Below are 24,832 nucleotides of genomic sequence, written 5' to 3'. Positions count from 1 at the left end.
CTTTTTTTTTTTTTTTTTAATCTTTGGCTGTGCTGGGTCTTTGTTGCTGCTAGAGGGCTTTCTCTGTTTGTGGCAAGTGGGAACTATTCTCTGATTGCGGTGCTCAGGCTTCTCACTGCAGTGGCTTCTCTTGTGGAGAATGGGCTTGAGGGCTTCAGTAGTTGCAGAATGGGGCTTTGTTGCTCCGAGGCATGTAGAATCTTGCCAGACCAGCAATCAAACCCATGTTCCCTTCATTGGCAGGTGAATTCTTAACCACTGGATCACCAGGGAAGTCCCCGTGCCAGGTCATAGTTGCAGCATAGATCTCAGATCTTGTTGAGGCTTCCAGGATCTTTTTCTTTATTCTTTTTTAAGTTGCTGCATGTCAAATCTTAGTTGCAGTATGTGGGATCTAGTTCCCTGACCAGGGATTGAACCTGGGCCCCCTGCATTGGGAGTGTGAAGTCTTAGCCAGTGGACCACCAGGAAAGTCCCTATTTATTTATTTATTTACTTATATTTTATTTGGCTGCACTGGATCTTAGTTGCAGCATGCCGGATCGAGTTCCTGTGACCAGGGGTCGAATCCAAGCCCCCTGCATTGGGAACACAGTCTTAGCTGCTGAACCACCAGGGAAGCCTTTATTTATTTTTTTAAACTAATTTTTATTGGAGTATAGTTGCTTGGAGGGCATTTAGAGTCTTTGGTTAGCACACTTGGGACCCCGGCTCCCAGCTTGGGCTCTGGCTGCCCTACACCTGCTGGGGGCATCAAGGGCCTGCCAGGAACAAGCTCGGGAAGCTCATGTGAGGTGGTAAAGAGTAGATTCTGGTGTCAGACTGAAGAGGATGAGGGAAAGTTCCTGGTCTTCTGATGACTGCCTGTGTGACCTTGGACGAGTGATCTAATCTTTCAGTTCCTTGGATTCCTCATCTGTGCGATCGCATAGGAATGACACTGATTTTAAAAGATCATTGACACAATCAGATGAGATAATGTGTAAAAAGTCCCTAGAATCTACCTGGCATGGGATAATTAATCAATTGGGACTATTTTCATAGGAGGGGACAAGAGCTACTGGACTGTTTAATGAGAATGTAAACATTTCCCTGACTGATAAACTTTCTTTTTCTGAAAAAATATTCTTTCAAATTTTACATCTTGGGCATTCTAAATAGAAATGAATCTCATTGTGAAATACAAATGAATCCCCAGCAGGGTCCAGCCTGGCACAAAGTTGTCTGGCATTACTGTAATGAATTTTCACTGTGCCTGTCTGTCCTGGCACGTATGTGTCTGTCTCTACCCTACCTCCCCTCTGTCTTCTGCTTCTCCATGGAGATCAGAGACAACCCCCAAATTAAGGGGGCACAAAAGGAGAGGTGTTTGAGTGGGGATCCCCCACCCCTTCCCTTCTCCCTGTTCTCCCCCTTGCATCTCCTGGCGCCGATAATCACCAGGCGGTCTGAGGCTAAGTGGTAGTTTTGCCTACAGTGGAGGGGCTTGGAAACCACACCCCTCCTGGGGCCCTCCTGGCCATTCTCAGCATCTCCATCTTCTCTGTTGTTGCGATGGGTCTGAAGGGGGCATGGTGTTTCCCATGGTGTGGGTGCCGGAGACAGCGAAGGACTGATGGAGGAGCAGGTATGGGGGCAACAGAGGAAAAGGCGGGCGCAGTCAGACAGACAGACTGTGCTGGAGAGAGGCAAATGCTCAGACCAGGGGAGGGAAAGGATGATCCCTCTTCCTGGGTGGGAGGTGGGTCTATCGCTTCGCCACAGGACTGGCTAAACATTTTGCAGGCCCCAGTATGAAGTAGAAAAGTGGGACCCCCCTTATTAAAAAAATTATTAAGAATTTCAAGACAGCGAGAGCAGAGCATGACACCAAGCGCAGGCGCCCTTCTGAGCGTGGCTACTTGTGCCAGTGCACAGCTCGAGGGCCAAGGAAGCCCACCCTGCCACCAGCTTCCCCTCTCCCTTTCGCCATCTGATGCTGGTGACACTCACCCCGCCAAGTCCCCAGCCATCTTCCCTGGCCTCTTAAAAGAAAGGTTCCTCCTCCTGATCCCCTGTGCCCATCTTCCCCCTCCAATGTCCCTTTTAGGCCTGGATCCAGCTGCCCCTCCAGATCCAGACAGCAGCCCGGCTGTAGCCCCCATTGCCGCCGAGGGAGGGATACCATCCCTAGGGTCTGGTGCTTACTTCAGCAGGAAGGCCCGGCTCTCCTTCCGCCACCAGCTGCATGATGTAGCATCAGCCAACGACTCCACCATCTGATGCGGGCAACCGGGGGCTACACCTCCAGGCCTTGGCAACCTTCCTTCCCCACCTTCTCATCTGAGCCCAAGGCCCTTCCCCCAGGACCCTCCTGACCTTCTTATTAAATACATTGAGAGTTGCTTCTTTGTGTGTGTGTTTGTGTATGGTGTGTTTTGGAGAGGAGATAGGGACCATGACACCAAGCCTGTGTAATGGGGCTGAGGTGGGAAGTGCAGCAGGGTGGGAGGGAGGACACAGGAGTGGGAAACAGGAGGCACCTGATCTCCAGCAGAGCCCAGGTATGCCCAGTGGGAAGTAGGTTTTCTGAAAAGCTTCAGAGCTGAAGGTGGTGAGACTGGTTTGGGGCGGTCAGTGGGTAGGTAGGACAGCAGATTGGGCTAGAGAGCATTTTCGTTTGATAAATATCAAATGTTCACTCCCTGCCAGGTATTGAAAATATATCAGTCACTCAAGCACAAGGAATTCTCTTCTCACTGAATTTGCTTTCTGGTAGCGGGAGACAGATAATAAATAAGCATGGTAATAGGAGACAATGAAATGTACTGGTGCGAAGAAAATAAACAGATAATGTGAGAAAAGGGTGGTGGTGTTTCTTAAAATTCAGTTAGGAAAGGCCTTTCTGTGGCGGGATGGAGTTTGCGGGGTTGTGGAGTATAAGGGAAAGAGGAATCAAAGATGCTTTGAGACAGGGAAGACCGGGAGAACAGGTTTTGCAGAAAATCAAAACTTCTGCAGTGGTTATTTTAAGCTTGAGATACACATGTTTGGGGTCAGAGATTCTTCACTTAATCCAGGACCTCACCATACCCTTAGGAAGCTTCCTCTGTATCCCCTGAAATCTTCCAGGGCAGGATTGTGTTTTTTTGTTTGCTTTTTTTTTCAACCATGCCACTTGACCTGTGGGATCTTAGTTCCTAACTCATGGGACGGCTAGGGAATTCCCCACGGCAGGATTACATTCTAGAACCAGGTTTCCAAACGTGGCTTTCATAGTTCCCTTAGCCACTGACTGGAGAAGCAGATGAGGGAAGGCTGTCGGCCTCTGTCAATGAGCACCACTGAGGTCTCTGGGTCCAGACAGTTTTGCAGGGGCCAGAGTTCACTCCCGGTTTCCCATCTGAGGGACTGAAAGCTGACTTCCCATCACCCTCCCAAAGGAAAGCTGGTTGCTGGAGCTGACCCACAGCACTCCCAGTGGCCGCTCTCTCCCACTACGACGTAAATCTTAAACTCCATTTGCATCAAGGTCCACCTTCCACCCAAAAGCCAAAGAAGTCACATTGCTGCTTCTTATGAGGTGACAGAGGTGAGTGTGAAGACAGGGGACCATGAGCCTGGATTGGAGATGTGGAATCCTTCTGGCCTCACAGCCGGTAGCCTCCCAGGGGGCAGGCTGAGGGGAGGTGACTCCAGTCTCCATCAGAATTTTGAGTTCCACCTTGGGTTTGAATAGCAAGGGGAGTGGAACATCTGTGGAAAGCCCCCACATAAACCACACTCCTGTCACAAGGGCCTGGATATGGTAAAGAAAGTGTGGGGGATGATGGCCTAGAGAAGGGTCCATTCCAGTTCCTTCAGGGCAGTGATTTATACAAATAGGAATGGGCCAGACAAGCTCATGTTTGAGGTCAAGGAAAGAACCCCAAAGCACACAGACTCTCACTGATGAACTGTTTATTGAACTTTGAATGGGGTATGTATGGGGTGTCTCATTATATCTTAGGATCTCAGGATTCAGAGAGGTGGTAAAGTGGCAATGGTGAATTTAGGAATCTGGTCTCCCAGAAGTACCTGCCGCTCTACCCCTGGTTCTGCAATGGCTGCCAGGCGGATCACCCCTCCACTGGAGCCGTCCCGCTCCATTGCCAAAGCGAGAGCTGTGGATAAAAGAAGAAAATTAGGTTAAGAGAAGAAACTTAGGATCACAGTCAGATACTGGGATCATGGCAAGGGAAGAGGAATGCTGACCTGGCTTAGGTAGGAAGATTTAAGCTCAGAGACCCAGGAGCCCAAATTCTCACCATTGGCAGTGAACTGCAGGCATTCTTCCTTGGTCATGCCTTCCCGGTAGGTAGCATCCACATAGCCATAGATATAGGAGCTCCCGGAGCCCCCGATTGCAAAGGGCTGCCGTACCATCATACCCCCCATGGGCACCGAGTACACCTACCAGACGGAGAGAGAAGAATGTCATCATTTGTACATATACATTTACCTGTCCATTGTGGGAGTGGCCTATGAAGAGTTAATAGTAAGTGATGTAGAGACCGGAAAAAGAACTAGAAAATGGCTGGGGTGGGGAGAGACTGAAAGGCATGGCTCCAGCGTTCTGGGGGTGGTGGTGTCTGACCTGTCCCCCTTCTTGGGGGTCCCAGCCGGCAATGATGATTCCTGCCATCAGGTCTTCTCGGTATCGGTAACACATCTCCTTAAAGAGGCTGGCCGCTGTGTGCACCAGTGGAGGCTCATTCAGCTCAATGCTAGATGATGAATATAGTCATAGGGAAGACAGTATCAGACCACTCAGCCCCTCAGGTCCCAACTCCTTTCAGACACTTGCTCTTCCCCTGCCCACAAGTACCTGTGGAAACCAAGCTGATAAGTGACTGCATCAGCTACTGCTTGGGTATCAGCTGCTGAGCCTGAGCGGCAGCAGAAAATACGGTCGTGAATAGGGGTCAGCTTGTCAGTCACTCGATTGGCAATGTACGACCTGCAGGATGGCAGAATAGTGAGGGAAGGAGCCCACCTGTCTCCCACTTCCATCTTTCACTATCCACTACCTCAAGAGAAATTCCAGTATTCCCGATCAGTCTTCATCTAAACTGAAACAGGCTGGAAAACAAACTTTTGCAAGAATTTCACCAAAAGGTTGAGAGAACTACAAAGCAGTAAAAGATGGAACAAATCCTGATCTCCGGGGAGGTGAGAAATCTCCGTTCCCACAGCAGCCCAAGGAGGGTAAGGATGGGCTGGCAGGCAAGGAAGGAAGGAAGGGAAAGATGGGAAGATCTTTCACATAGCTGTCCTGAGCTCACCCAGTAGTTGTTCTGGAGTCGGCTCCTAGAACCACGCCCCCATCAAATTGCACAGCCATGATAGTGGTCTGGGAAAAAGGATAAAGGGGTGAGTCGGCCTCTCCAAATTCTCCAGCACACACAAACCTCAATGATCCGTCTATCCAGTCCCCAGAGTTCAGTCGTGCGCTACCAAACCATCATCAAATCTCATGGGCGGGGGGAGGGGAGTCTCAATACCCCGCTGGGTATCAGAATTCCAATCCTCAAATTCCCAAAGGCACCCTGGCCTTAAGCTTTCGTCCTGCAAGATTCCAGAATCCCACGCTTCAGCCTACCTTCCACTTCTCACCGCATCACTCCTGCATCCTTAGGATACCTTTCCCCCTGCCAGAGCGCATCGCACAGACCACCTCTCTCCTCCCGCCCCTTCAGTTCTCCCAACCCACTCCAGCGTTATCCTTCTATCTCTTCAAGCCTTGCGCATATCTCCTGAATCCCGAGTTCTTCCTTACCCCTGTGGAAACTTCCCGGTTCTCCCAGTCGGGGGCAATAGCCTCAGGCCCCCAAGCTGGTGCCGGCCTGGTTCCCCCAGCTGCTACTAAGGTGGCCGCCATCTTCCTCCTCCGGTATTGCCGCAAAGCAACTGTCGTAAAGCGCTCTGTCACTCTTAAGTCGTGCTCGGAGGACTTCTGGTTGACGGCAGAAGGGAAAAGAAATGCATTGGGAAAGTTATTTTGCGACAGGGAGCGCTTGATGGCAGCGTGGCTGGCAAACAAACCAAAAAAAGCTCAACAGAAAAACCCGCAAACCGTGTGGAAAGACTACTTTCCTCTCGGTTCGGGCGGGACTGATAAATCTGATCGGAATTGCGGATCAAAGAACCTTCATGATAGACTTGTGCATCTCCGGTTTAGAGTGACCGCACTGTTTTCATTTCTCTTAGTTATATACCTAGGAGTATATAGTAGGAATGAAATTGCTGAGTCATGTAGTAACTTTTTGTTTAGCATTTTAAGGAACTTACAGCTTTTGTACAGCAGCTGCTTCGTTTTACATTCCCATTAGCCGTGAACGAGGATTCCGATTTCTCCACTTCCTAATCGTTAATGAGCATGTTTAACTTTAGCTCTCTTAGAAGGTGTGAAGTGACAGCTTGTGTAACATTGAGCACATTTTCATGTGCTGAATGACTGTTTGCATATCTTTTTGGAAAGTGCTTTGTCCGTTTTAAAGTTGGATTGTCTTTTTTTTAACTGTTGAGTTATTAATTTAAGAGGGCTTTTGTTTCGTTTTGTCTTTTTCATGAGCAAAACATCAAAACTTTTAAAAATAGGCTTTTAAACTTATTTATGTATTGGCTGCACCTCGTGATTTGCAGGATCTCAGTTCCCTGACTAGAGTTCACAGCAGTGAAAGCCCCAAATGGTAACCACTAAGCCACTAGGGGACTCCCAACATCAAACTTTTAAAAAAATTGAAGTGTAGTTGATTTACAATATTGTTTTAGTTTCAGGTGTATAGCAAAGTAATTAAGTTAAATATATATATATATATATATATTTTTTTTTTTTTTTCCCCCATCATAGACTATTACAAGATATTAAGGATACTCCCTGTGCTATTTACTTGTAATTTGGCTGCACTGGGTCTTAGTGCATACAGGATCTTGTTCCCTGATTAGGGATGGAAACCAGCCCCCCCCCTGCACTGCAAGTATAGACTCTTAGCCACTGGACCACCAGGGAAGTCCCCTTCATTTTTCCCCCCTTCATTTTTAATATAGGCATATATACCTACACATTTTCTTCTGAGCACTTTTTATGCTACATCCCAAGTTTTGGTGTGCTTTGCTTTCACTTTCTCTAGTCTCAAAGTATTTTTCTTGGAGTGGGGGAGAAAAAGTATTTTCCTGGTGATTTCTTCTGTGCCCTAGTGTTTGGTTTAAAGTGTGCTTTTTTACTTTCCACATATTTGTGAATTTTTCGAATTTCCTTTTACTATTGATTTCTAATTTCATTTCAGCTTAGTTGGAGAAGATTTTGTGGCTTCAACCTTTAAAAATATTTTGAGACTCTTGTGGCCTAGTCTATGGTCTACTCTGGGGTTGCATGTGTGCTTGAGAAGACTATATATTTGACTGTTATTGTGTGGAGTGGTCCTCCTATGAACTTGCTGTACTATTTCTACATACTTCAGCTGGAGCTGGGGTTTGAATTGAAAATATGACCCTGACACACCCTCGCTTAAAATTAACTCTCAAGATACAGTCTCCCATCTCTATAATAGTTTATAAGGGCCTTTGTGAACTTGCTTCTGCCCACCTGACTGTAATCACATATCCTCTTTTAATATGTTTTGTTGTAGTAAAATATAAATAATATAACATTTAGCATTTTAACCATTTTTGGTGCACAATTCAATAGCATTAAGTACATTTACATTGTTGTGCTATCCCCTCTTTTCTTTTTAACACTCTTGACTGCAATCATCTGAACTATTTTTAGTGTTTCCTCATACATTCATTCCTCAAAGAGCTGTTGAATGTCTGCTAGATGCCAGACAACATTTGAGGCACTGAAAGTATATCCGGGAACAAAGTAGACAAATTCCTAGCCCCGTGAAACTTTCTATGGGGGGAGACAAAAAAAGTACAATATATAGTATATTAGATAGTGAATTATACTAAGAAGAAAAACAAAGCAAGTAAGGGAGATAGGAAGTGTGTGTGTGTGTGTGTGTGTGTGTGTGTGTGTTGAAATTTTAGAAAGAATAATCAAGGCAGGTTTCACTCAGGAGACATGTAAATAAAGACCAAAAGAAAGGAGGGAAGTCATTTGTATATATTGCAGAAAAGCATTCTGGACAGAGAGAAGAGCAAGTACAATGGTCCTGAGGCAGGATCTTGCCTGACATATTGTTGTTGTTGTTTAGTCGCTAAGTTGTATTTGACTTTTGCGATCCCCAAGGACTACAGCACGCCAGGCTCCTCTGTCCATGGGATTTCCCAGGCAAGACTACTGGAATGGGTTGCCATTTCCTTCTCCAGAGGATCTTACCAGCCCAGGGATTGAACCTGAGAATCCTACATTGGTAGGCAGATTCTTTACCACTGAGCCACCAGGGAAGCCCCTGCCTGACACATTCAATAGATACTGAGGAGGTCAGTTTGGCTAGTGCAATCAGATCATAGAGGACTTTTGAGGACGTTTTCATCCTTCTCAACTGAAGACATGATCCAGAAAATCTTCTGCTTAAGTTTTTAAAAGTTTTAATCTAAGTGCAATAGGAAACCATTGGAAAATGTTGAGCAGGGAAGTGACATGATATGCTCTACATTTTAAAGATCACTGTGACTACTCTACCAAAGTATGGGAGAGAGAAACAGAAGGCTATTGCAACAATCCAAGTGATAGATAAAAGTGACTTGATAGGTGGGTAGCAGTGGAGATGAAATGAAGTGAAGTCGCTCAGTCGTGTCCGACTCTTTGTGACCCTATGAACTGTAGCCTACCACGCTCCTCTGTCCATGGGATTTTCCAGGCAAGAGTACTGGAGTGGGTTGCCATTTCCTTCTCCAAAGCATCTTCCTGACCCAGGGATCAAACCTGGGTCTCCCACGTTGTAGGCAGACGCTTTACTGTCTGAGCCACAAGGGAAGTCCTAGCACTGAAGATAGTAAGAAATAGAATTTGACGGATTGGAGGTGGGTATGATGAAACAAGCCAGAGTCTGGATGACCACAAGATTTTTTAGCTTAAGGACGTAGCAGAATGGAATTGTCATTTATTGAGGTAGTGAGGACTATGGAGCATTTTAGGAGGAGAGGATATCGGAAGCTCCGTTTTGGACTTGTTAAATTTGCTATGTCTAGTTGAAATCCACATGGAGATGTGGAATAAGGACGAGTATACATAGTATTCTGGAATCCAGGAGAAAGAGGGTTGGAGTTATAATTTGGGAGTTATCAGTGTATAACTTTGTTCACTGGTGTCCACAAACGAACATTATTGAGCTGGCGCCTGCTTGACGTGAGTCAAGATGCACAGGTTTTAGCCTTGGGTAGCTGACGGGAAACGGTGTCTTTTATTGAGATAGAAAACACAAGAAGAGGTGCGGTTCTGGGAGGAGGTGACTGGATCCGTGTAGGATGTGTTGCATTTGCGGTGTCTGTGGAGATGTCCGGGAAAGAGTTGGCTTTACGGGGGCTGGAGCTCAGGGGACAAGTCTGGACTGGAGACGTGGCATGTAGTGGACAAGTGAAGCTGTAGGAAAGACTGAGACAGGTTAGGGGTAGCGAGTCTCTCGGCGGTCGGGAATAGGAATAACACATCTTCATCTTCCCGCATCTTTTTTTCCTACTTTCCTTAAGCGCCTGCCATCATCGCACAAAACGCCCTAAATCGACGGCCATCAGAGAACAGCCCCACTGTTTTTATTCCCCACTGTTCTCCCTCCTCAGGGAGATTGCAGATAGCGGAAGATGTTAAAACCCTACCCGCGCCGGGTTGGTGACGTCACCACGGAGGCGGGGTATGTGGTGACCACGCCCCTGGCGCCGAGAGGCCAGCCTAGGGCTCAACCCCAACTATACCGACGCCTTCCCGGTGTGAGTCCTTCCTTTCGCCAGCAGGCATCAGGCCAGCTCGAGCAAGCCGCGCTCGGCCAATAATCCCTGGGTACGGTTGTAGACGTCCTCCAGGGTGCCCGCGGCCCGGGCCAGCGCGGCCCTCGCCTCCGTCTCTCTGGCTCCGGGACACATCAGCTCGAGTAAGCGGCCGCGACCCGGGAAAGCGAGGAATGCGAGGTGGGCAGCCTGACGGACGAGCCAGGAGTGATACGGGGCCAGAGCCGTACCATAAGCGTCGCTGCACTGAATGCCGGCGTCCGGGCCTCCGAGCATCCCGATCGCCACCCGGTGGAGGCAGAGCTGGGACCAGCGTAGCGCACGGTGCAGCAAGAGCATCGTTACCGAGCCCGAAGCCTTGGCCGAGGGCGGTGGGGAGATCTCGGGCCGCTCCCACGCCACCATCGTCCCCAGGGACGTGTAGTGCGCGGCCTCTGGGCCGTGCACCAAGGCTTCGAGGGCTGTCACTTTGGCGGAGGCCTCCCTTGTGGCGAAGGCGAAGATGGAGCCGTGGGGAGTTAGGAACCTGTGTGTGTGTGTGATGGTGGGAAGGGTAGGAAGGTTTGAGAGAGGGCAATGGAGCCACCAAGAGGCGGGGACTGGATGGGAGGAGAAAGATCACTCACGTGACTAACTCCCTCCATCCTGCCAGGTACCGTGACAATTCCACGTCCCCTTCCGGGTTCAGACTGGCGCGGAACAGCCTCATCATACTGCCCAGCATCCCCTGGGGGCCCAGACACTGAGGCTCTTCCCATTCCGGGCCCTCCAGGGGTCCCGACTGTTGCTGGACCTGCAGGTTAGATTTGAGGGTATCGAGATGGGAGCAGAACCCCTAGCTGGCAGGCCTCGCCAGGCAGCCCAGCTGAGCTCTGAAGAAATTATTCCTTAGATCTAGCTGGTGTTCCTCTGCCTGGACTCTCAGCTTCTGACGGGAGAGGGGAGAGTAGGAGGAGGGCCTGCCCTTCATCAGATCCTCAGACTGGTCCGCTTCCCCCTGCTCAGGACCCTGTCAGGAGCTCCCAGTTCCAGCCCTGCCGGTAGCGTACCTGGAAAGGCGGCGGCCCCTCCACAATGCAGGACTGCGTCCCAGATCCGCCGCCTGAGAGGGGGAGGCGGGACAGAGCGGTGAGGGTCTGAGGTGAGGCCTTAGGTCCCCAGGGCCTGGATTCCCCGGTTCCTCCCAGAGCAGGTGAGAGAACGCGCTACTCACGAAGGTTCCGAGCCCAGAGATAAACAAGCAGTAGCGCGAAGACAGCAAGAGGAATTGCGCTGTGCAACCAGCGCCGCGGTATCTGCCGCGGCAGTGCGACCACCATGGCTGCGGCCGGGACCACCGCCCCCTTGCCAGTCGCTAGTCGGGCTTTGTCCCTCCGCCTCCCGGAGGGGAGAGAAGCCGCAGTTCCTGAGGTGCAAAGAGTTAATAATTAACCTACCAAGTCCCCTTCCCCTGTGCCCTTTGCCCCAGAGGGCAGCATCAGAGGGGTGAGGGACTGGAATGAAGAGAATTTAGGGGATTCCATAGCAGTCACACGTCTCTTACATTTTCCTTCCCTGAAGGCTGGATGGTAGTAAGAGGCAGCCTGGGTACTGTGAAGAGAGGCTGAGGTCAGAAGCAGGTCCCCCACGGAACAATGGTGGGCCTTAAGCTGACTCTGGCCTTGAGTTTCTCCACTGTAAATTGAGGATAATAATAGGTTCTTTGCACGGCCTCATGTGAGGATTAAATGATATCATATGTGTAAACACCATAAATGGAAAAGCTTACCACAATTGCTCCATAAATCTTACTTTTTAAGTTCAAGCATGGGGGACCTGAGACCCAGGAAACACCCACTTCTAAATTATCCTATCCTCATGCATGTGTGTTGTCACTTCAGTCTTGTCTGGCTCTTTGTGACATGATGGACTGTAGCCCACCAGGCTCCTCTGTCCACGGGGATTCTCCAGGCAAGAATACTGGAGTGGGTTGCCAGGCCCTTCTCCAGGGGAATCTTCCCAACCCCCAGATCGAACCTGCATCTCTTATGTCTTCTGCATTGGCAGGCAGGTTCTTTACCACTAGCACCACCTGGGAAGCCCCATCCTATCCTCAGGAGACCTTGTCTTGAACTGGAAGCCTGATGTCTCAATTATATACTTTAGGTTGTCTCCTTTTACATTTGTTTAATTCTTTAAACCTCCAAAATGATTCCTCAGTCAAACCAACCTTTATAAATACCTCCATATGCCAGACCCTGTACTAGGCCCCAGGAATAGAAATGTGCCTCTACAGAGCTCCAGGTGCATTGAAGAATTTATCATCTGTCTCTCCAACTGGGATGTGAGCTCTGATGAAGACAGGAGCCTTTTTTCATGTTTGCTACACTTCCCTGGTGACTCAGACGGTAAAGCATCTGCCTACAATGCAGGAGACCCAGGTTTGATTCCTGGATGGGGAAGATCCTCTGGAGAAGAAAATGGCAACCCACTCCAGTGCTCTTGCCTAGAAAATCCCATAGGAGGAGCCTGGTAGGCTACAGTCCATGGAGTGGCAAAGAGTCGGACACGACTGAGCAACTTCACTTTACTTCATTCTATTTACAGCATTTAGAATATTACCTGAGATACAACACATTGTTTTTAAATAAGTATGTATTGAATAAAGCACAGGAATGTGGGTGAGGGGCAGGCCAATGAGGGTTGGTACTACTCCCCACTGGTGGCTTAGACTGTAATGCATCTGCCTGCAGTGCAGGAGACCTGGGTTTAATCCCTGGGTCAGAAAGATCCCCTGGAGAAGGAAATGGCAACTCACTCCAGTACTTTTGCCTGGAAAATCCATGGATCGAGGAACCTGGTAGGCGACAGCCTATGGGGTCCCGAAGAGTCGGACACGACTGAGTGACTTCACTTTCTTTCATTTTTCACTACTCCCCACAACAAACCTGAGCAGTTTTGTTTTTGTCTTTGTTTTTTTTTGGTTTGTTTTTTCAAATTAAGAGTCCCTCTGGTGGTCATAGGGGGAAAACATTGAGGGAAAGGATAGAGGAAGAAATGGAATAAATAGCACCTCTGTCCTCAGTCACCTATCCCTAAACTTATTAGACTTCTTCCCTGTCTCTGTGTACAGTTTCTTTTGAGGGAGAGAGGTGTCCCAGATTCTCAAGGAGTCAGGACTCCAGCCACTCACACGATGCTTCCTAGCTCCCACAGTCCATGGATTCTTTCTTACCCTGTCTCACTCTGATGCTCTCTCACATCCTGGAGGTCCCTGGGGTCCCTGTTCCCTGGGATTCTGGAACCATCACTTCCATCCCTAGCTTTGGGTTCCCCATTTCCCAATGCTGGAACGTTCCCCGGTTTGCTGCCTGTGACTTTAGGCAAATTTCCATTTTGCAGCCCCAGTTCCCTCATCTGCAGAATAGGAAGGGTAATTTCTACCGCCTAAAATTGTTTTGTGGATTAAATAAAATATGCCTGTAAAACGCGAACCATGATTCTTGGTTTAAAGTTTGTTAACGTTGTGTTAAGTGGGTGGTTTTTCAAACTCCTGGATTCTTGCTGCCCCTCCTCTGGAGCTGGGCTGAGAGTCAAATCTGTAGGCTTCCAGACTGGGCCGGATTAGTTTTGAATTTCATTTAATCCGGGTGGCCCTTCCGCAATCCGAGCCCTCTTAAAAGCAAAGGTTGCTTTTAAGCCTGCTAAAGAGCCTAGGCTCTCGAAGGCTGTGGGATGGAGCTAGGAGCAGGAGCCAAGCTGCCTCTGCTGCTGCTGCTACTGCAGGCCGCTTGCTTGGGGTACGCAGGAGCAGATGGCTACATGTCGGTCATCGAGGTGACCAACGGGGGCCCCTGGGGCGACTGGGCCTGGCCCGAGATGTGTGCTGACGGATTCTTCGCCAGTGGGTTCTCGCTCAAGGTAGGGACTCATGCCTCGGTCTCGGTCTCGGAGGGGACCCCAGAGCCGAGGGTGGCAGTCTTCTGATTTGTCGTCGGTCGCCCAGGTGGAGCCTCGGCAAGGCATTCCTGGCGACGACACGGCCCTGAACGGGATCCGGCTGCACTGCACGCGCGGGCAAGCGGATCTCAACGCGCACGTGGTGGAGTCCCAGTCTGGAAGGTGGGGGGTAGGGGCCGAGGATCCCCTAGGGGCGGGGTATGCCCCTTACCCTCGGTTACACACATCCCCTCCCATTCCGACCAGCAGGTTCCTCTGGGAGGTTTAGACGGAAGCGGGTGGGAGACCGCCCCCTCCCACTCCACCCCACTCGCACCTCCGTTGAGGTCAGGTGACTGAGCACCTGGCGGGGAAGCCCCTGAGGCCTGGGTCGGGCTGGAGGTGGGTAGGGGGCGCCGCGGAGCCAGTGCGTCTTCGCTTCCCCCGCAGGTGGGGACGGTGGAGTGAGCCGCTGTGGTGTCCTGTCGGCGGCTTCCTGGTGGCTTTCTCGCTTCGCGTGGAGGCACCCGTGACCTTTGGGGACAACACAGCTGCGAACAATGTGCGCTTCCTCTGCTCCGACGGCACGGAGCTGCAGGGGCCGGGCCTGACCTGGGGAGACTTCGGAGACTGGAGTGAGCCTTGTCCTAAAGGCATATGCGGCTTGCAGACCAAGGTCGAGCAACCTCAAGGCCTCCGCGACGACACCGCCATCAACGACGCGCGCTTTCTCTGCTGCCTCAATTGATACCATCGCCGTCCTCTCCCAGCCCCAAGCCTCATCCCACCTCCGCTATTAAAGCTTCTCTGTCTTGGCTTTGGTCTGGCTTGTTTTAGAGATGGGGGATGGGAAACTGCGTGGCCCCGTGTTCCTCTTAACCTGGCATTGGGCCAGGCCCAATTAGGGGTTGGTCTCAGAAGTCTGGGCTTCCCTGCTGGCTCAGACAGTAAAGAATCCGCCTGCAATGCGGGAGACCTGGGTGCCATCCCTGGGTTGGGAAGATCCTCTGGAGGAGGGCATGGCAACCCACTCCAGTATTCTTACCTGGAGAATTCCCATGGACAGAGGAGCCTGGTGGGCTACAGTCCATAGGGTCGCAAAGAGCCAGACACGAATGAGCGACTAAGCACACTCAGAAGTCTAGGGCAAGCTACTGAAAGTTACCAATCCATAGTTCAGGGGTAAAAAAGAAACAAATGCACTTAAACAGATTTTGCTTACAGGTTGAGGAAGTCCATGCTTTTCAGACAGCCTCTGCAAACAACTCATCCCATTAAGAGCCCAGGTTGTTTCCTTTCTGAACCACCACTGACCCCAAATTAAGTGACAATGCTATATTGTCTTTTTTTTTTTTTTTTTTTGCGCTATATTGTCTTAAGGTTTCACTTTCTAGAACTTAGGAGACTAACATGTCTTTTCAGTCACTCAGTGGAGTCCGACTCTACGACCCCATGGGCTGTAGCCCGCCAGGCTCCTCTGTCCAGGGGATTTCTCAGGCAAGAATACTGGAGTGGGTGGCCATTTCCTCCTCCAGGAGATCTTTCCAATCCAGGGATAGACCCCACATCTGCTTTGGCAGGCAGATTCTTTACCACTGAACCACCTGGGAAGCCTGTCTTTTCCATATGTTTCCTTTTCTTCCCCCTACAAAACTCAAGCAGTGGCTTTTCTGTATATTGAGTCCTATTAAGTGTCCTTGTCCTTGCTGCCCTCTCTGCCTGGACTCTCCCAACAGTCCAGATGATTAGCCCATCCACCAGATTTCAGGTCCAATTTTTCTTTCTTGGACTTTGTCTTATGAAAAAGGTCATGTGTCAGTCAATACCTATCCCCATTACCTCCGTGTTTTTAAAAAGTGCTTACAACCAACTGAAATAATCTACTGCCTCTTTTAAAAACTGCCCATCTTCTAATCCCTGGAATGTTAAATTCTTTAAGAGCACAGAACTTGCCTGTCTTGGTTATACAGTACTTTCACCGCACCAACAGCTCAGTAACTATTTATTAAGAAAATAGTAAGCAAGGTGTAAGAGCCCCAAACAACGGTGTACCTGGAGGCCATCCGACACTCCTTGTATAAGAGCACAGTCTGAGACGCAGAAGAGAACTCTAAACACTCTAAATAGTTTATTCCAGGGTGGGGGCGGGCCAGGTGGGTATCCAGGAGCGACGGACCAGATGGATGGAGCCTCACTGAGAGGAGCCCTGCGGAAAAGACAAAGTGAGGACCGGACACAGCCAGGGAGCAACTAGGTTTCCTTGCCAGCCCCATCCCACACCGTCCCACCTGCTTCCTCCTGCAATCGCCACAGAGGACACCAATGGACGCGTTCACAAGCTGCACCCCACAGAGCAAGATCTCCAGGCACGATGCGGCCACCAGCAGCGAGAAGAGCGTCACGTTCCAGAGGACCACATCGGGCGGCTCCAAGCACAAGTTCCATTGCGTGCGGTTGAGCAGGTAGGAGCCTCTGCGGGTGGGGCAGGGTCACGCGAGAGCCGGAGGTCACGCGGAGCGCGCCCCCGCCGCCGCGGCGTCCCGCCCCGCTTAGGCGCCGAGGGGGCTATGCACAGAGCTCGTTTGGCCCACGTGGAGGAAGCTGTCTCGAAGCCGAGTCCGGCCTAGGTTCCCTGGTCCACGTGGGAAAGGCAGGTGGGCAGAGAGAGAATGGGGCAGGGCCGCGAATACAGGCTAAGCCTTACGCGGTGTCTTGGAAGTGGTAATCCCAGGAGCCGTTCATTAAGCACTGTGGTCCAATTCGGAGCCCGGTTCCCGAGACCGAGAGGCAGTAGATGGCGCCAAGCAACCCGATAGCTGAGCAGAAGACTGAGCGCAGCATCTACATGCACAGTGCGAGGAGAGGTGTGTTGGACCGTCCCCTACCTACTCGTGGGCAAACCGCGCCTGGCCCCGCCCCGGCCCCCCATCTGTTCCAGTGTCGTTAAAAATACACTTCCCGTCAAACCCCGGGGCTGGAGTTCCGCTTAATCCTAAGAGGCGGTGGCCATGGAGTTTCCAGGGGGTTGTAGTCCCCTCTGGTCAGGCCCACTGAAGCCTAATATTTGTTGGTGCGAGGGAGGGGTGAGATGTGCTCATGAAAATGGGAATTCAGTAGAGGGACCATGGCTTTAGATGTGGTTCTTCGAAGACCAGTTCAAAGACCTAAGCTGAATCCTGTCTTTATTATTATTATTTTAAAAATTTACTAGTTTTTTAAAGTTGCATCCTATGGCACGTGGGATCTTATCCCCCCAGGGATCAAACCAGGGCTCCCTGTGTTAGGAGCACAGAGTCTTAACCACTAGACCACCAAGAAAGTCCCTCGAGCCCCATCTTAATTTGAATCTTACCCTGCAGCGATTTCCACAGCAGCCTGCACCACAACAGCCTTTGCCCCCGGCCCGGACGGCGGAAATTCCCGGACAAAGTACCTATTGGAGGAGAGTCGATGTAATAGTAAGGCCCGCAAGTCCCCAATTTGGCATGATTGCTTACCTCCTCCTGGAAGCTTCCTGTGATGCCTTTGAACTATAGGGAGACCTTATCTCTACTTCTCCTGCAACACTGTCAGGCTCTGCTTTAAGTTTATCTGTATTTATGTGCCTACTTATCTCTGTCCAGATTGTAGCCTCCAGGAGGGTAGGGCCCCAGTATCCTTATATCCCCCATAAATCTCGGTATATAGTAGGTGCCCAAGTGAATGGGAATCAGGAAGCCTGGGTTTAATGCCAAACTTGTGCTCATTTCACACTCCATGAATTGATTCATCTCTCTGGGTCTCAGTTTTGTCCTCTGTAAAATGGGTCTGTGTGCCTCCCACAGCTGTTGTCATGATTTAATGAAATAACAGGTTGATTTGATGTGAAGACTAACTCAGAATAAATGGTCAATAAGTATAAAGTCTCTTGGCAGCAGGAAGGAATAGTGGTGTTGGAGTGTCTGGTGAACTGGGATTATGATGGAGGGTGGAGGAGTATGTAAGTGAAGACTCTGATGGGAAGGGTGAGAAATCTCAAGATACAACCCTGTCTTTCTCCTGTGGTCTTCCTCAGAGAGCCCACCCCCTCCCAGGGTGTCAGCTGCTGCTTCTAACAAGAGTTGTCTCCTAAATCAAAACCTTCAAATTCAGATCTGATTGCCTGAAGGGTCTGTTCATTTGTATGTCTTGGTTTTAACTCAAGTTCATCCAACCTCATACTGACTTCACAGTTTATTCCCCCCAAAATTCATCTCCCTTTGGCTTTCTTGTCTCCATCAGTGGAAATATCCTCCAGGTCACCCAGTCCTGAAAACTTGAATCTTCCATACTGAGCCAGACCTCAAGTCCTTCAGTGGCTCTTGAATCTATCAGTCCTTTATTCCACCCAGTCCGTCCCCAGTCACTTCCCACAAGAAGGATGTGCTCATTCTCCCTATTGGGTTTCCATATCTCTTGCCCTGTGCCCATACTCAATCCTACATTTCTATTACCAGGTTCTTTTTTTTTCTTTTTTTTTTTGACTGCAGTGGGTCTTAGTTTCAGCAAACGGATCTTTGATCTTTGCTGCCGCATGCAGAATCTTTAGTTTCAGCTTGATTCCAGCAGGGTGCAGAGTCTTAGCCACTGGACCACCAGGGAAGTCCGGCTTCCACCAGATTAAACTTAGCTTTCAACTGATCTTTTCCCTGATCCAATCCCTGAGAGTCTCCTCAAAGAGTCGCCTGTCAAGACTGAACTCTATGAAGGTGTCTGAGGCGCCCTCCCTTTGGCTTCAGCCTTTGCTTTGTTGCACCCAGCCAGATTCTTTGCTTATCTCCCATCTCTATAATTCTGCAGGTGTCTGGATCTTTGCCTCCCTGTTTTCCTGGATCATCTCACACCAATAAGGCAACATTTGGGTCTTCTCCAAGGGAGAGGCTGAGAGCTTTAGTTCCATTACATCATTCGCAGCAACCTTACAGAAACACCTGCAGAGTTGAGTGAACTTTCCTCTAGACCCTCTTCCCTCTTCCTTGTCTCATGGCAGGTCTGGGGCCAGAGCTAGCCCCGTTGCTTAGCCTGTCCAGTTATATCACTTACTTGGAGGCTCTTGAACCCAGAGACACCTGGATTTATCTTTTAGATTTACCAACTTCAAATGACTTCCTTGTTTGTGATTTTTTTTAAAGTTTGTATATTTATTTATTTGGTTGCACCAAATCTTGGGCTTCACGGGTGGTAAAGAACCTGCCTGTCAATGCAGGAGACTGTAAGAGACATGGGTTTAACCCCTGAATCTGGAAGATCCCTTGGAGGAGGGCTTGGCAAACCACTCCAGTATTCTTGCCTGGAGAACCCTATGGACAGAGGAGCCTGGTGGGCTACAGTCCATAGGGTCATGAAGAGTTGGACATGACTGCGTGACTTAGCATGCATGCCAGGTCTTACTTGCAGCATGCAGGATCTTTAGCTGCAGCATGTGAACTCTTTAGTTGTGGCATATGGGATCTAGCTCCCTGACTGGGGATTGAACCTGGGCCCCATGCTTTGAGAGCACAGAGTCTTAGTCACTGGACCACCAAGGAAGTCCCTAATTTTTGCTTTTTTAGCCAAAGTATTTGTTTCCTTTTGTTCTCTGAGCTCCTCTGTCTCACTCTCTGCTCTCTCTTTGTCTCAATGAAAAGAGGTAATTGAAGAAGCAGGAGGAAGCACTGAGTTTATAGCTTGGGTCTGTTTACTTTTCTCCATCTCCATGGCCACTGGACTTGTCCTTGCCACTGTTATCTCTCCTGGACAACTGTAGTGACCTCAGTTGGTCTTCCTGCAGCCACTGCTGACCTCCTACTGTCCACTGTCCACCCAGCAGCCAGCCATATCCAACAGGATATGGAGCAATTAGAACTCTCATACTTTACTGATGGGAATACAATTGTTATAAGTACTTCAGACAACTCTTTGGTGATATCTGTTAGCACTGAATATTTGCATACCTTAAGACTCAGCAGTTTTATACTGTAGGTCATCTATCCAATAGACATGTAAACATACATTCACCTAAAGACATTTGCAGGAATGTTTAGAGAACATTATTTGGAATAAATCCAAGTTTGGAACTATCCAAATATCTGTCAGCAGTAGAATGTTTAAATAAATTGTGGTAATATTTACACAATGAAATGCATAAGAAATAATAAACTACAGCATTGTGTACTAATATGGATTAAACTCACAAACATATGTAATTTTAATCTGAAGAAGTCAGAACAAAAGTGTCCAGGATGTAGGATTCCATTTATATAAAGTGCTAAACAGACAAATCTAACCTCTGGGGTAGAAGTCAGGATAGTGGGGCCCTTGGCAGTGTGGAGTAGGGCCTGGTGAAAGGCCTGTCTGGGATTCTTGTAATGAACCAGATCTTGATCTAAGTGCCCAGAAAATAAGTGTGTCCCCTCTATAAAGATTCACTGAACTGTATATTAAGGATCTGGGAAGTTATCTGTATGACTTTTAAAAAGCTAAAAAGTCCTTCAGTAGTTTACTGTGCACTTACAATAAAACTGAAATTCCTCACTGTGCTTTTTCAGGGGTGCAGATGCTCTGGCCTCTGCCCACCACTGATCTCACCTGCTTCCCAGAAGCAGGCTGGTGAGATTCTGGGGAGGTGGTGCTGGTTTGGGCTGGCAAAGGGGTGTGATATGACAGGGAGTGAGTGAGTAGGGCTGGGAGGAGTGTGATGTCTTGGAGAGGGTTGAGGTCAGAGGTATGGAGTGGAGTCCAACTGCCATAAATCCATGCGAGAGGGAGAGTAGGAGAAAAGGCCCCAGGGCAGAGGGTGAGAGGGGTGCTTAGTTGCTCAGTCACGTCCGACTCTTTGTGACCCCATGGGCTGTAGCCCTCCACGCTCCTCTGTCCGTGGGAATTCTCCAGGCAAGAATACTGGAGTGGGTTCCCAGGCCCTCCTCCAGGGGATCTTCCCAACCCAGGTCTCCCTCATTTTGGGCGGATTCTTTATCATCTGTGCCAACAGGGAAGCCCTGGTAAGAGGGGATTGTTGTATAAAAAAGAAGAGGTGTTCCCCATTTAGCGAACGGAGCTGTGGTCAGCGAAAGAAACAAAGATGAAGCACTCCCCTAGAGAATTTCATCAGTCAGCCCTCCTGAGATGTGGGGAACAGTGTGGGGGATAAATCTTTTGCCTTCAGGCCATAAAGACGTTAAACTCACTTGACAGTCCGAAAAGGTCCCCTTGGAGCTTCCCTGGTGGTCCAGTGGTAGTGGTTAAGACTCTGTGCTTCCACTACAGGGAGCACGGGTTCAATCCTTGGTTGGGGAACTAAGATCCCGCATGCCGTGCGGAGCACAAACAAAAAAGTTCTCTTACACAGGGAGGGGTTGGCAAATAGGGGTTAAGAAGTCTGTGTCTCCCCTTCCCCCACTTCTCCTGACAGGTCCTGGTCTCCAGAAAGCAACGGGGACCCCTTCTCCACCACACTGATCTAGGTTCTGAGTTTATCATTAGTGCCCAGCGCGTGGTGGGCATCCAGAAATGTTGGACAGGGAGGTGGAGGAGCTGACACTGAGCTGATAGGTAGAATGACTGATCTGCGACATCACTACTTGGCTCCAGACACTATACTATCACTGTAAACCACCCCCCCACCACACACACACACTGAGCCCATTATTATCTTAACCCGATAATCTCCCAGGGAACCAGGTGTTCCTTCTGTCTCACCCCTTATCATGAGATGTTCCCAGCATCTGCTCAGCAGTGGGGACAGGGAGGGGCTGGGAGGACATTCTCCCTACCCAGGAGGGAGCAGTTGAGAGCAGTGAGGCTCCTTCATTCTCGTTCCCCTCAGACATTCAACTCAGGACCCTGGGGTTGAGCAGCAACCCTACGCAGTGCTTAGCCTTTGGGGGCAGGCTGGGCAGGCTCCCGGTCCCCACCAAGCCACCACCATCCTTTCCTCTCACTCCCTCCCGCTCCTGGTCAGGACCCCAGAGAGTGGTGCCCCCTCCCGTGGCCTGTGCGCCCTGGCCAGCCCTCTCACCATCAGGCCCCCGCCAACAAAGCCAGCCATGAGCCAGACTTGCAAGCTGAGGTGGTCCTTGGTCCAGGTGGTCTGCCCGTTGGGCACCAGCAGGAGGGCGTTGGCCACGATGCAGATCAGGGAGAGGGGGATGAGAGACAGCCCCACGAAGCGGGCACACTTTCCGGTGCACATGGTGAGGCTCTCGGCAAGGACAGGCGGTGAGTGAAAGTGAACCCAAGGTTCCCGGGGCCAGAGGAAAAAACAAGCCAGGAGCAAAGGTCGGGGAGGAGGTGTGGCGAAGCTGGCAGCAGCTGATGATAAAGGACAGGGGCAGGAGACATGGGGCTGCTGCAGAGACGCAGGCCAAGGGGAGGATGTGGTGGATGAGCTGGGGGAGGCTGACCCACAGAGGAAGTTGCATGGAGTCAGTATGTTCTTCCTCTTCTTTTGCACACACCTCACCACAGACCCTCTGTCAGCTCTTTACCTGCTTTGTGACTTACCCAAGCCCCGAGATGTCTCTAAAGCTCAGTTGCCTTGTCTGTATAAAGGGCATAGTGATGCTCCTGGGCTATTGGGCTGGTGGTGAGGACTGAGTAGGGAATTCCTTGGTGGTCTGGTGGTTACGACTCTGCACTCTCACTGCCAGGGGCCCGGGTTCGATCCCTGGTTGGGGAACTATGATCCTGCATGCCATGTGGTGCAGCCAGAAAAAAAGGGGTCAAGGTGACGGTGAGAAGCATTTTGTAACAAAGAACACACTAAGCTAATGTGTGGTGGCCTCATTGCTTCTTAACCCCACAGAGAAGCTTCCTCCTGGAAAGAAACCAAGAAGATGGTGGTGATTTTTTTGTTTCTTCTTTTCAGTTCACTTCAGTCCCTCAGTCGTGTCTGACCCTGTGACCCCATGGACTGCAGCACGCCAGGCTTCCCTGTCCATCACCAACTCCTGGAGCTTGCTCAAACTCATGTCCGTTGAGTCGGTGATGCCATCCAACCATCTCATCTTTTGTTGTCCCCTTCTCCTCCTGCCTTCAATCTTTCCCAGCATCAGGGTCTTTTCCAGTAAGTCAGTTCTTCACATCAGGTGGCCAGAGTATCAGCTTCAGCTTCAACATCAGTCCTTCCAATGAACATTCAGGACTGATTCCTTTAGGATTGACTGGCTTGATCTCCTTGCAATCCAAGGGACTCTCAAGAGTCTGCTCCAACATCACAGTACAAAAGCATCAATTCTTTGGCACTCAGCTTTCATTATAGTCCAACTCTCACATCCATACTTGACTACTGGAAAAACCATAGCCTTGACTAGATGGACCTTTGTGGGCAAAGTAATGTCTCTGCTTTTTAATATGCTGTCTAGGTTGGTCATAGCTTTTCTTCCAAGGAGCAAGTGTCTTTTAATTTCATGGCTGCAGTCACCATCTGCAGTGATTTTGGAGCCCCCCAAAATAAAATCTCTCACTGTTTCCACTGTTTCCCCATCTATTTGCCATGAAGTGATGGGACCAGATGACATGATCTTAGTTTTCTGAATGTTGAGTTTTAAGCCAACTTTTTCACTCTTTTCTTTCACTTTCATCAAGAGGATGTTTAGTTCTTCTTTGCCATAAGGGTGGTGTCATTTGCATATCCGAGGTTATTGATATTTCTCCTGGCAATCTTGATTCTAGCTTGTGTTCATCCAGCCCAGGATTTCTCATGATGTTCTCTGCATGTAAGTTAAATAAGCAGGGTGACAATATATAGCCTTAACATACCCCTTTCCCAATTTGGAACCATGTTGTTCCATGACCAGTTCTAACTCTTGTTTCTTGACCTGCATACAGATTTCTTAGGAGGCAGATAAGATGGTCTGGTATTCCCATCTCTCGAAGAATTTTGCAGAAACAGTGGAAACAGTGAGAGATTTTATTTTCTGGACTCCAAAATCACTGCAGATGGTGACTGCAGCCATGAAATTAAAAGATGCTTACTCCTTGGAAGCAAATTTATGACCAACCTAGACAGCATATTAAAAAGCAGAGACATTACTTTGCCCACAAAGGTCCATCTAGTCAAGGCTATGGTTTTTCCAGTAGTCATGTATGGATGTATGAGTTGGATTGTAAAGAAAGCTGAGTGCCGAAGAACTGATGCTTTTGAACTGTGGTGTTGGGGAAGACTCTTGAGTCCCTTGGACTGCAAGGAGATCCAACCAGCCCATCCTAAAGGAAATTAATCCTGAATGTTCATTGGAAGGACTGATGTTGAAGCTGAAACTCCAATACTTTGGCCACCTGGTGTGAAGAACTGACTTACTGGCAAATACCCTGATGCTGGGAAAGATTGAAGGCAGGAGGAGAAGGGGACGACAAAAGATGAGATGGTTGGATGGCATCACCGACTCAATGGACATGAGTCTGGGTAAACTCCAGGAGTTGGTGATGAACAGGGAGGTCTGGCATGCTGCAGTCGATGGGGTTGCAAAGAGTCAGACACGACTGAGCGACTGAACTGAACTGAACTGAATGGTCTAGTGGTTTTTCCTACTTTCTTCAATTTAAGTCTGAATTTTGCAATAAAGATTTCATGATCTGAGTCACAGTCTGCACCCAGTCTTGTTTTTGCTGACTGTATAGAGCTTCTCTATCTTTGACTGCAAAGAATATAATCAATCTGATTTTGGTATTGACCATCTGGTGATGTCCATATATAGAGTCTTCTTGTCAGTGTCTGTTTATCAAACCCTCCTCCTGTCGAAGCCATCACCTCTGTCTCTCAGGTGGGGTCTCCACTGAAGTCTCATTTTTTAAAGCCTCCATCCCTCTGGTCTCTGTTTTTTGATTCAGCGATGGCCCCTTGATCTAGGCCAGTCCCATGGGAATCTATTTCTGGTTCTTGTTTTTGGAGCTCTGAGGTCAAAGCATCCCTGATGTGGTTGTGCTGCTGCAGTCGCTGATGGCATATTGTCGCCTGCCTGCTGGAGAGTGAAGAAAACCCAGAGGAAAGAACAGTGAAGAGATGGAT

General features: G+C 49.4%; 4 protein-coding genes across 4 annotated transcripts; 2 read left to right on the top strand and 2 right to left on the bottom strand.

Moving 5' to 3' along the window:
- Positions 1 to 1,554: 1,554 nt before the first annotated feature.
- C18H17orf114 (chromosome 18 C17orf114 homolog) lies at positions 1,555 to 2,262 on the top strand. The gene is made up of 2 exons (XM_065910538.1): positions 1,555 to 1,627; positions 2,090 to 2,262. Exons 1-2 carry the CDS (start codon positions 1,555 to 1,557, stop codon positions 2,260 to 2,262), a joined length of 246 nt encoding a protein of 81 aa, XP_065766610.1.
- Positions 2,263 to 3,922: 1,660 nt separating this feature from the next.
- Positions 3,923 to 11,243, bottom strand: PSMB6 (proteasome 20S subunit beta 6). The gene is given in 7 exon segments (XM_065910533.1): positions 3,923 to 4,142; positions 4,287 to 4,431; positions 4,616 to 4,745; positions 4,847 to 4,978; positions 5,304 to 5,371; positions 5,798 to 5,974; positions 10,959 to 11,243. Coding segments are annotated over 7 exon segments (1,065 nt in total). The 5' UTR covers positions 11,229 to 11,243; the 3' UTR covers positions 3,923 to 3,999.
- A 2,310-nt stretch (positions 11,244 to 13,553) lies between these two features.
- VMO1 (vitelline membrane outer layer 1 homolog) lies at positions 13,554 to 14,627 on the top strand. Its single transcript, XM_065910860.1, has 3 exons — positions 13,554 to 13,809; positions 13,895 to 14,010; positions 14,278 to 14,627. The coding sequence occupies exons 1-3, from the start codon at positions 13,624 to 13,626 to the stop codon at positions 14,573 to 14,575; spliced, it is 600 nt and encodes a 199-aa protein (XP_065766932.1). The 5' UTR covers positions 13,554 to 13,623; the 3' UTR covers positions 14,576 to 14,627.
- A 1,195-nt stretch (positions 14,628 to 15,822) lies between these two features.
- On the bottom strand, positions 15,823 to 22,080 carry TM4SF5 (transmembrane 4 L six family member 5). Its single transcript, XM_065910815.1, has 5 exons — positions 21,842 to 22,080; positions 17,180 to 17,260; positions 16,532 to 16,668; positions 16,116 to 16,299; positions 15,823 to 16,033 (listed from the first exon to the last, which is right to left on the bottom strand). The coding sequence occupies exons 1-5, from the start codon at positions 22,013 to 22,015 to the stop codon at positions 16,019 to 16,021; spliced, it is 591 nt and encodes a 196-aa protein (XP_065766887.1). The 5' UTR covers positions 22,016 to 22,080; the 3' UTR covers positions 15,823 to 16,018.
- Between the last annotated feature and the right edge of the window lie 2,752 nt (positions 22,081 to 24,832).

The sequence above is a fragment of the Muntiacus reevesi genome, chromosome 18 (assembly GCF_963930625.1).
Source record: "Muntiacus reevesi chromosome 18, mMunRee1.1, whole genome shotgun sequence".
In the NCBI taxonomy this organism is placed as follows: Eukaryota; Metazoa; Chordata; class Mammalia; order Artiodactyla; family Cervidae; genus Muntiacus; species Muntiacus reevesi.
Note: the sequence above shows the minus strand (reverse complement) of the source record. Positions and strands in the feature narration are given on the sequence as shown.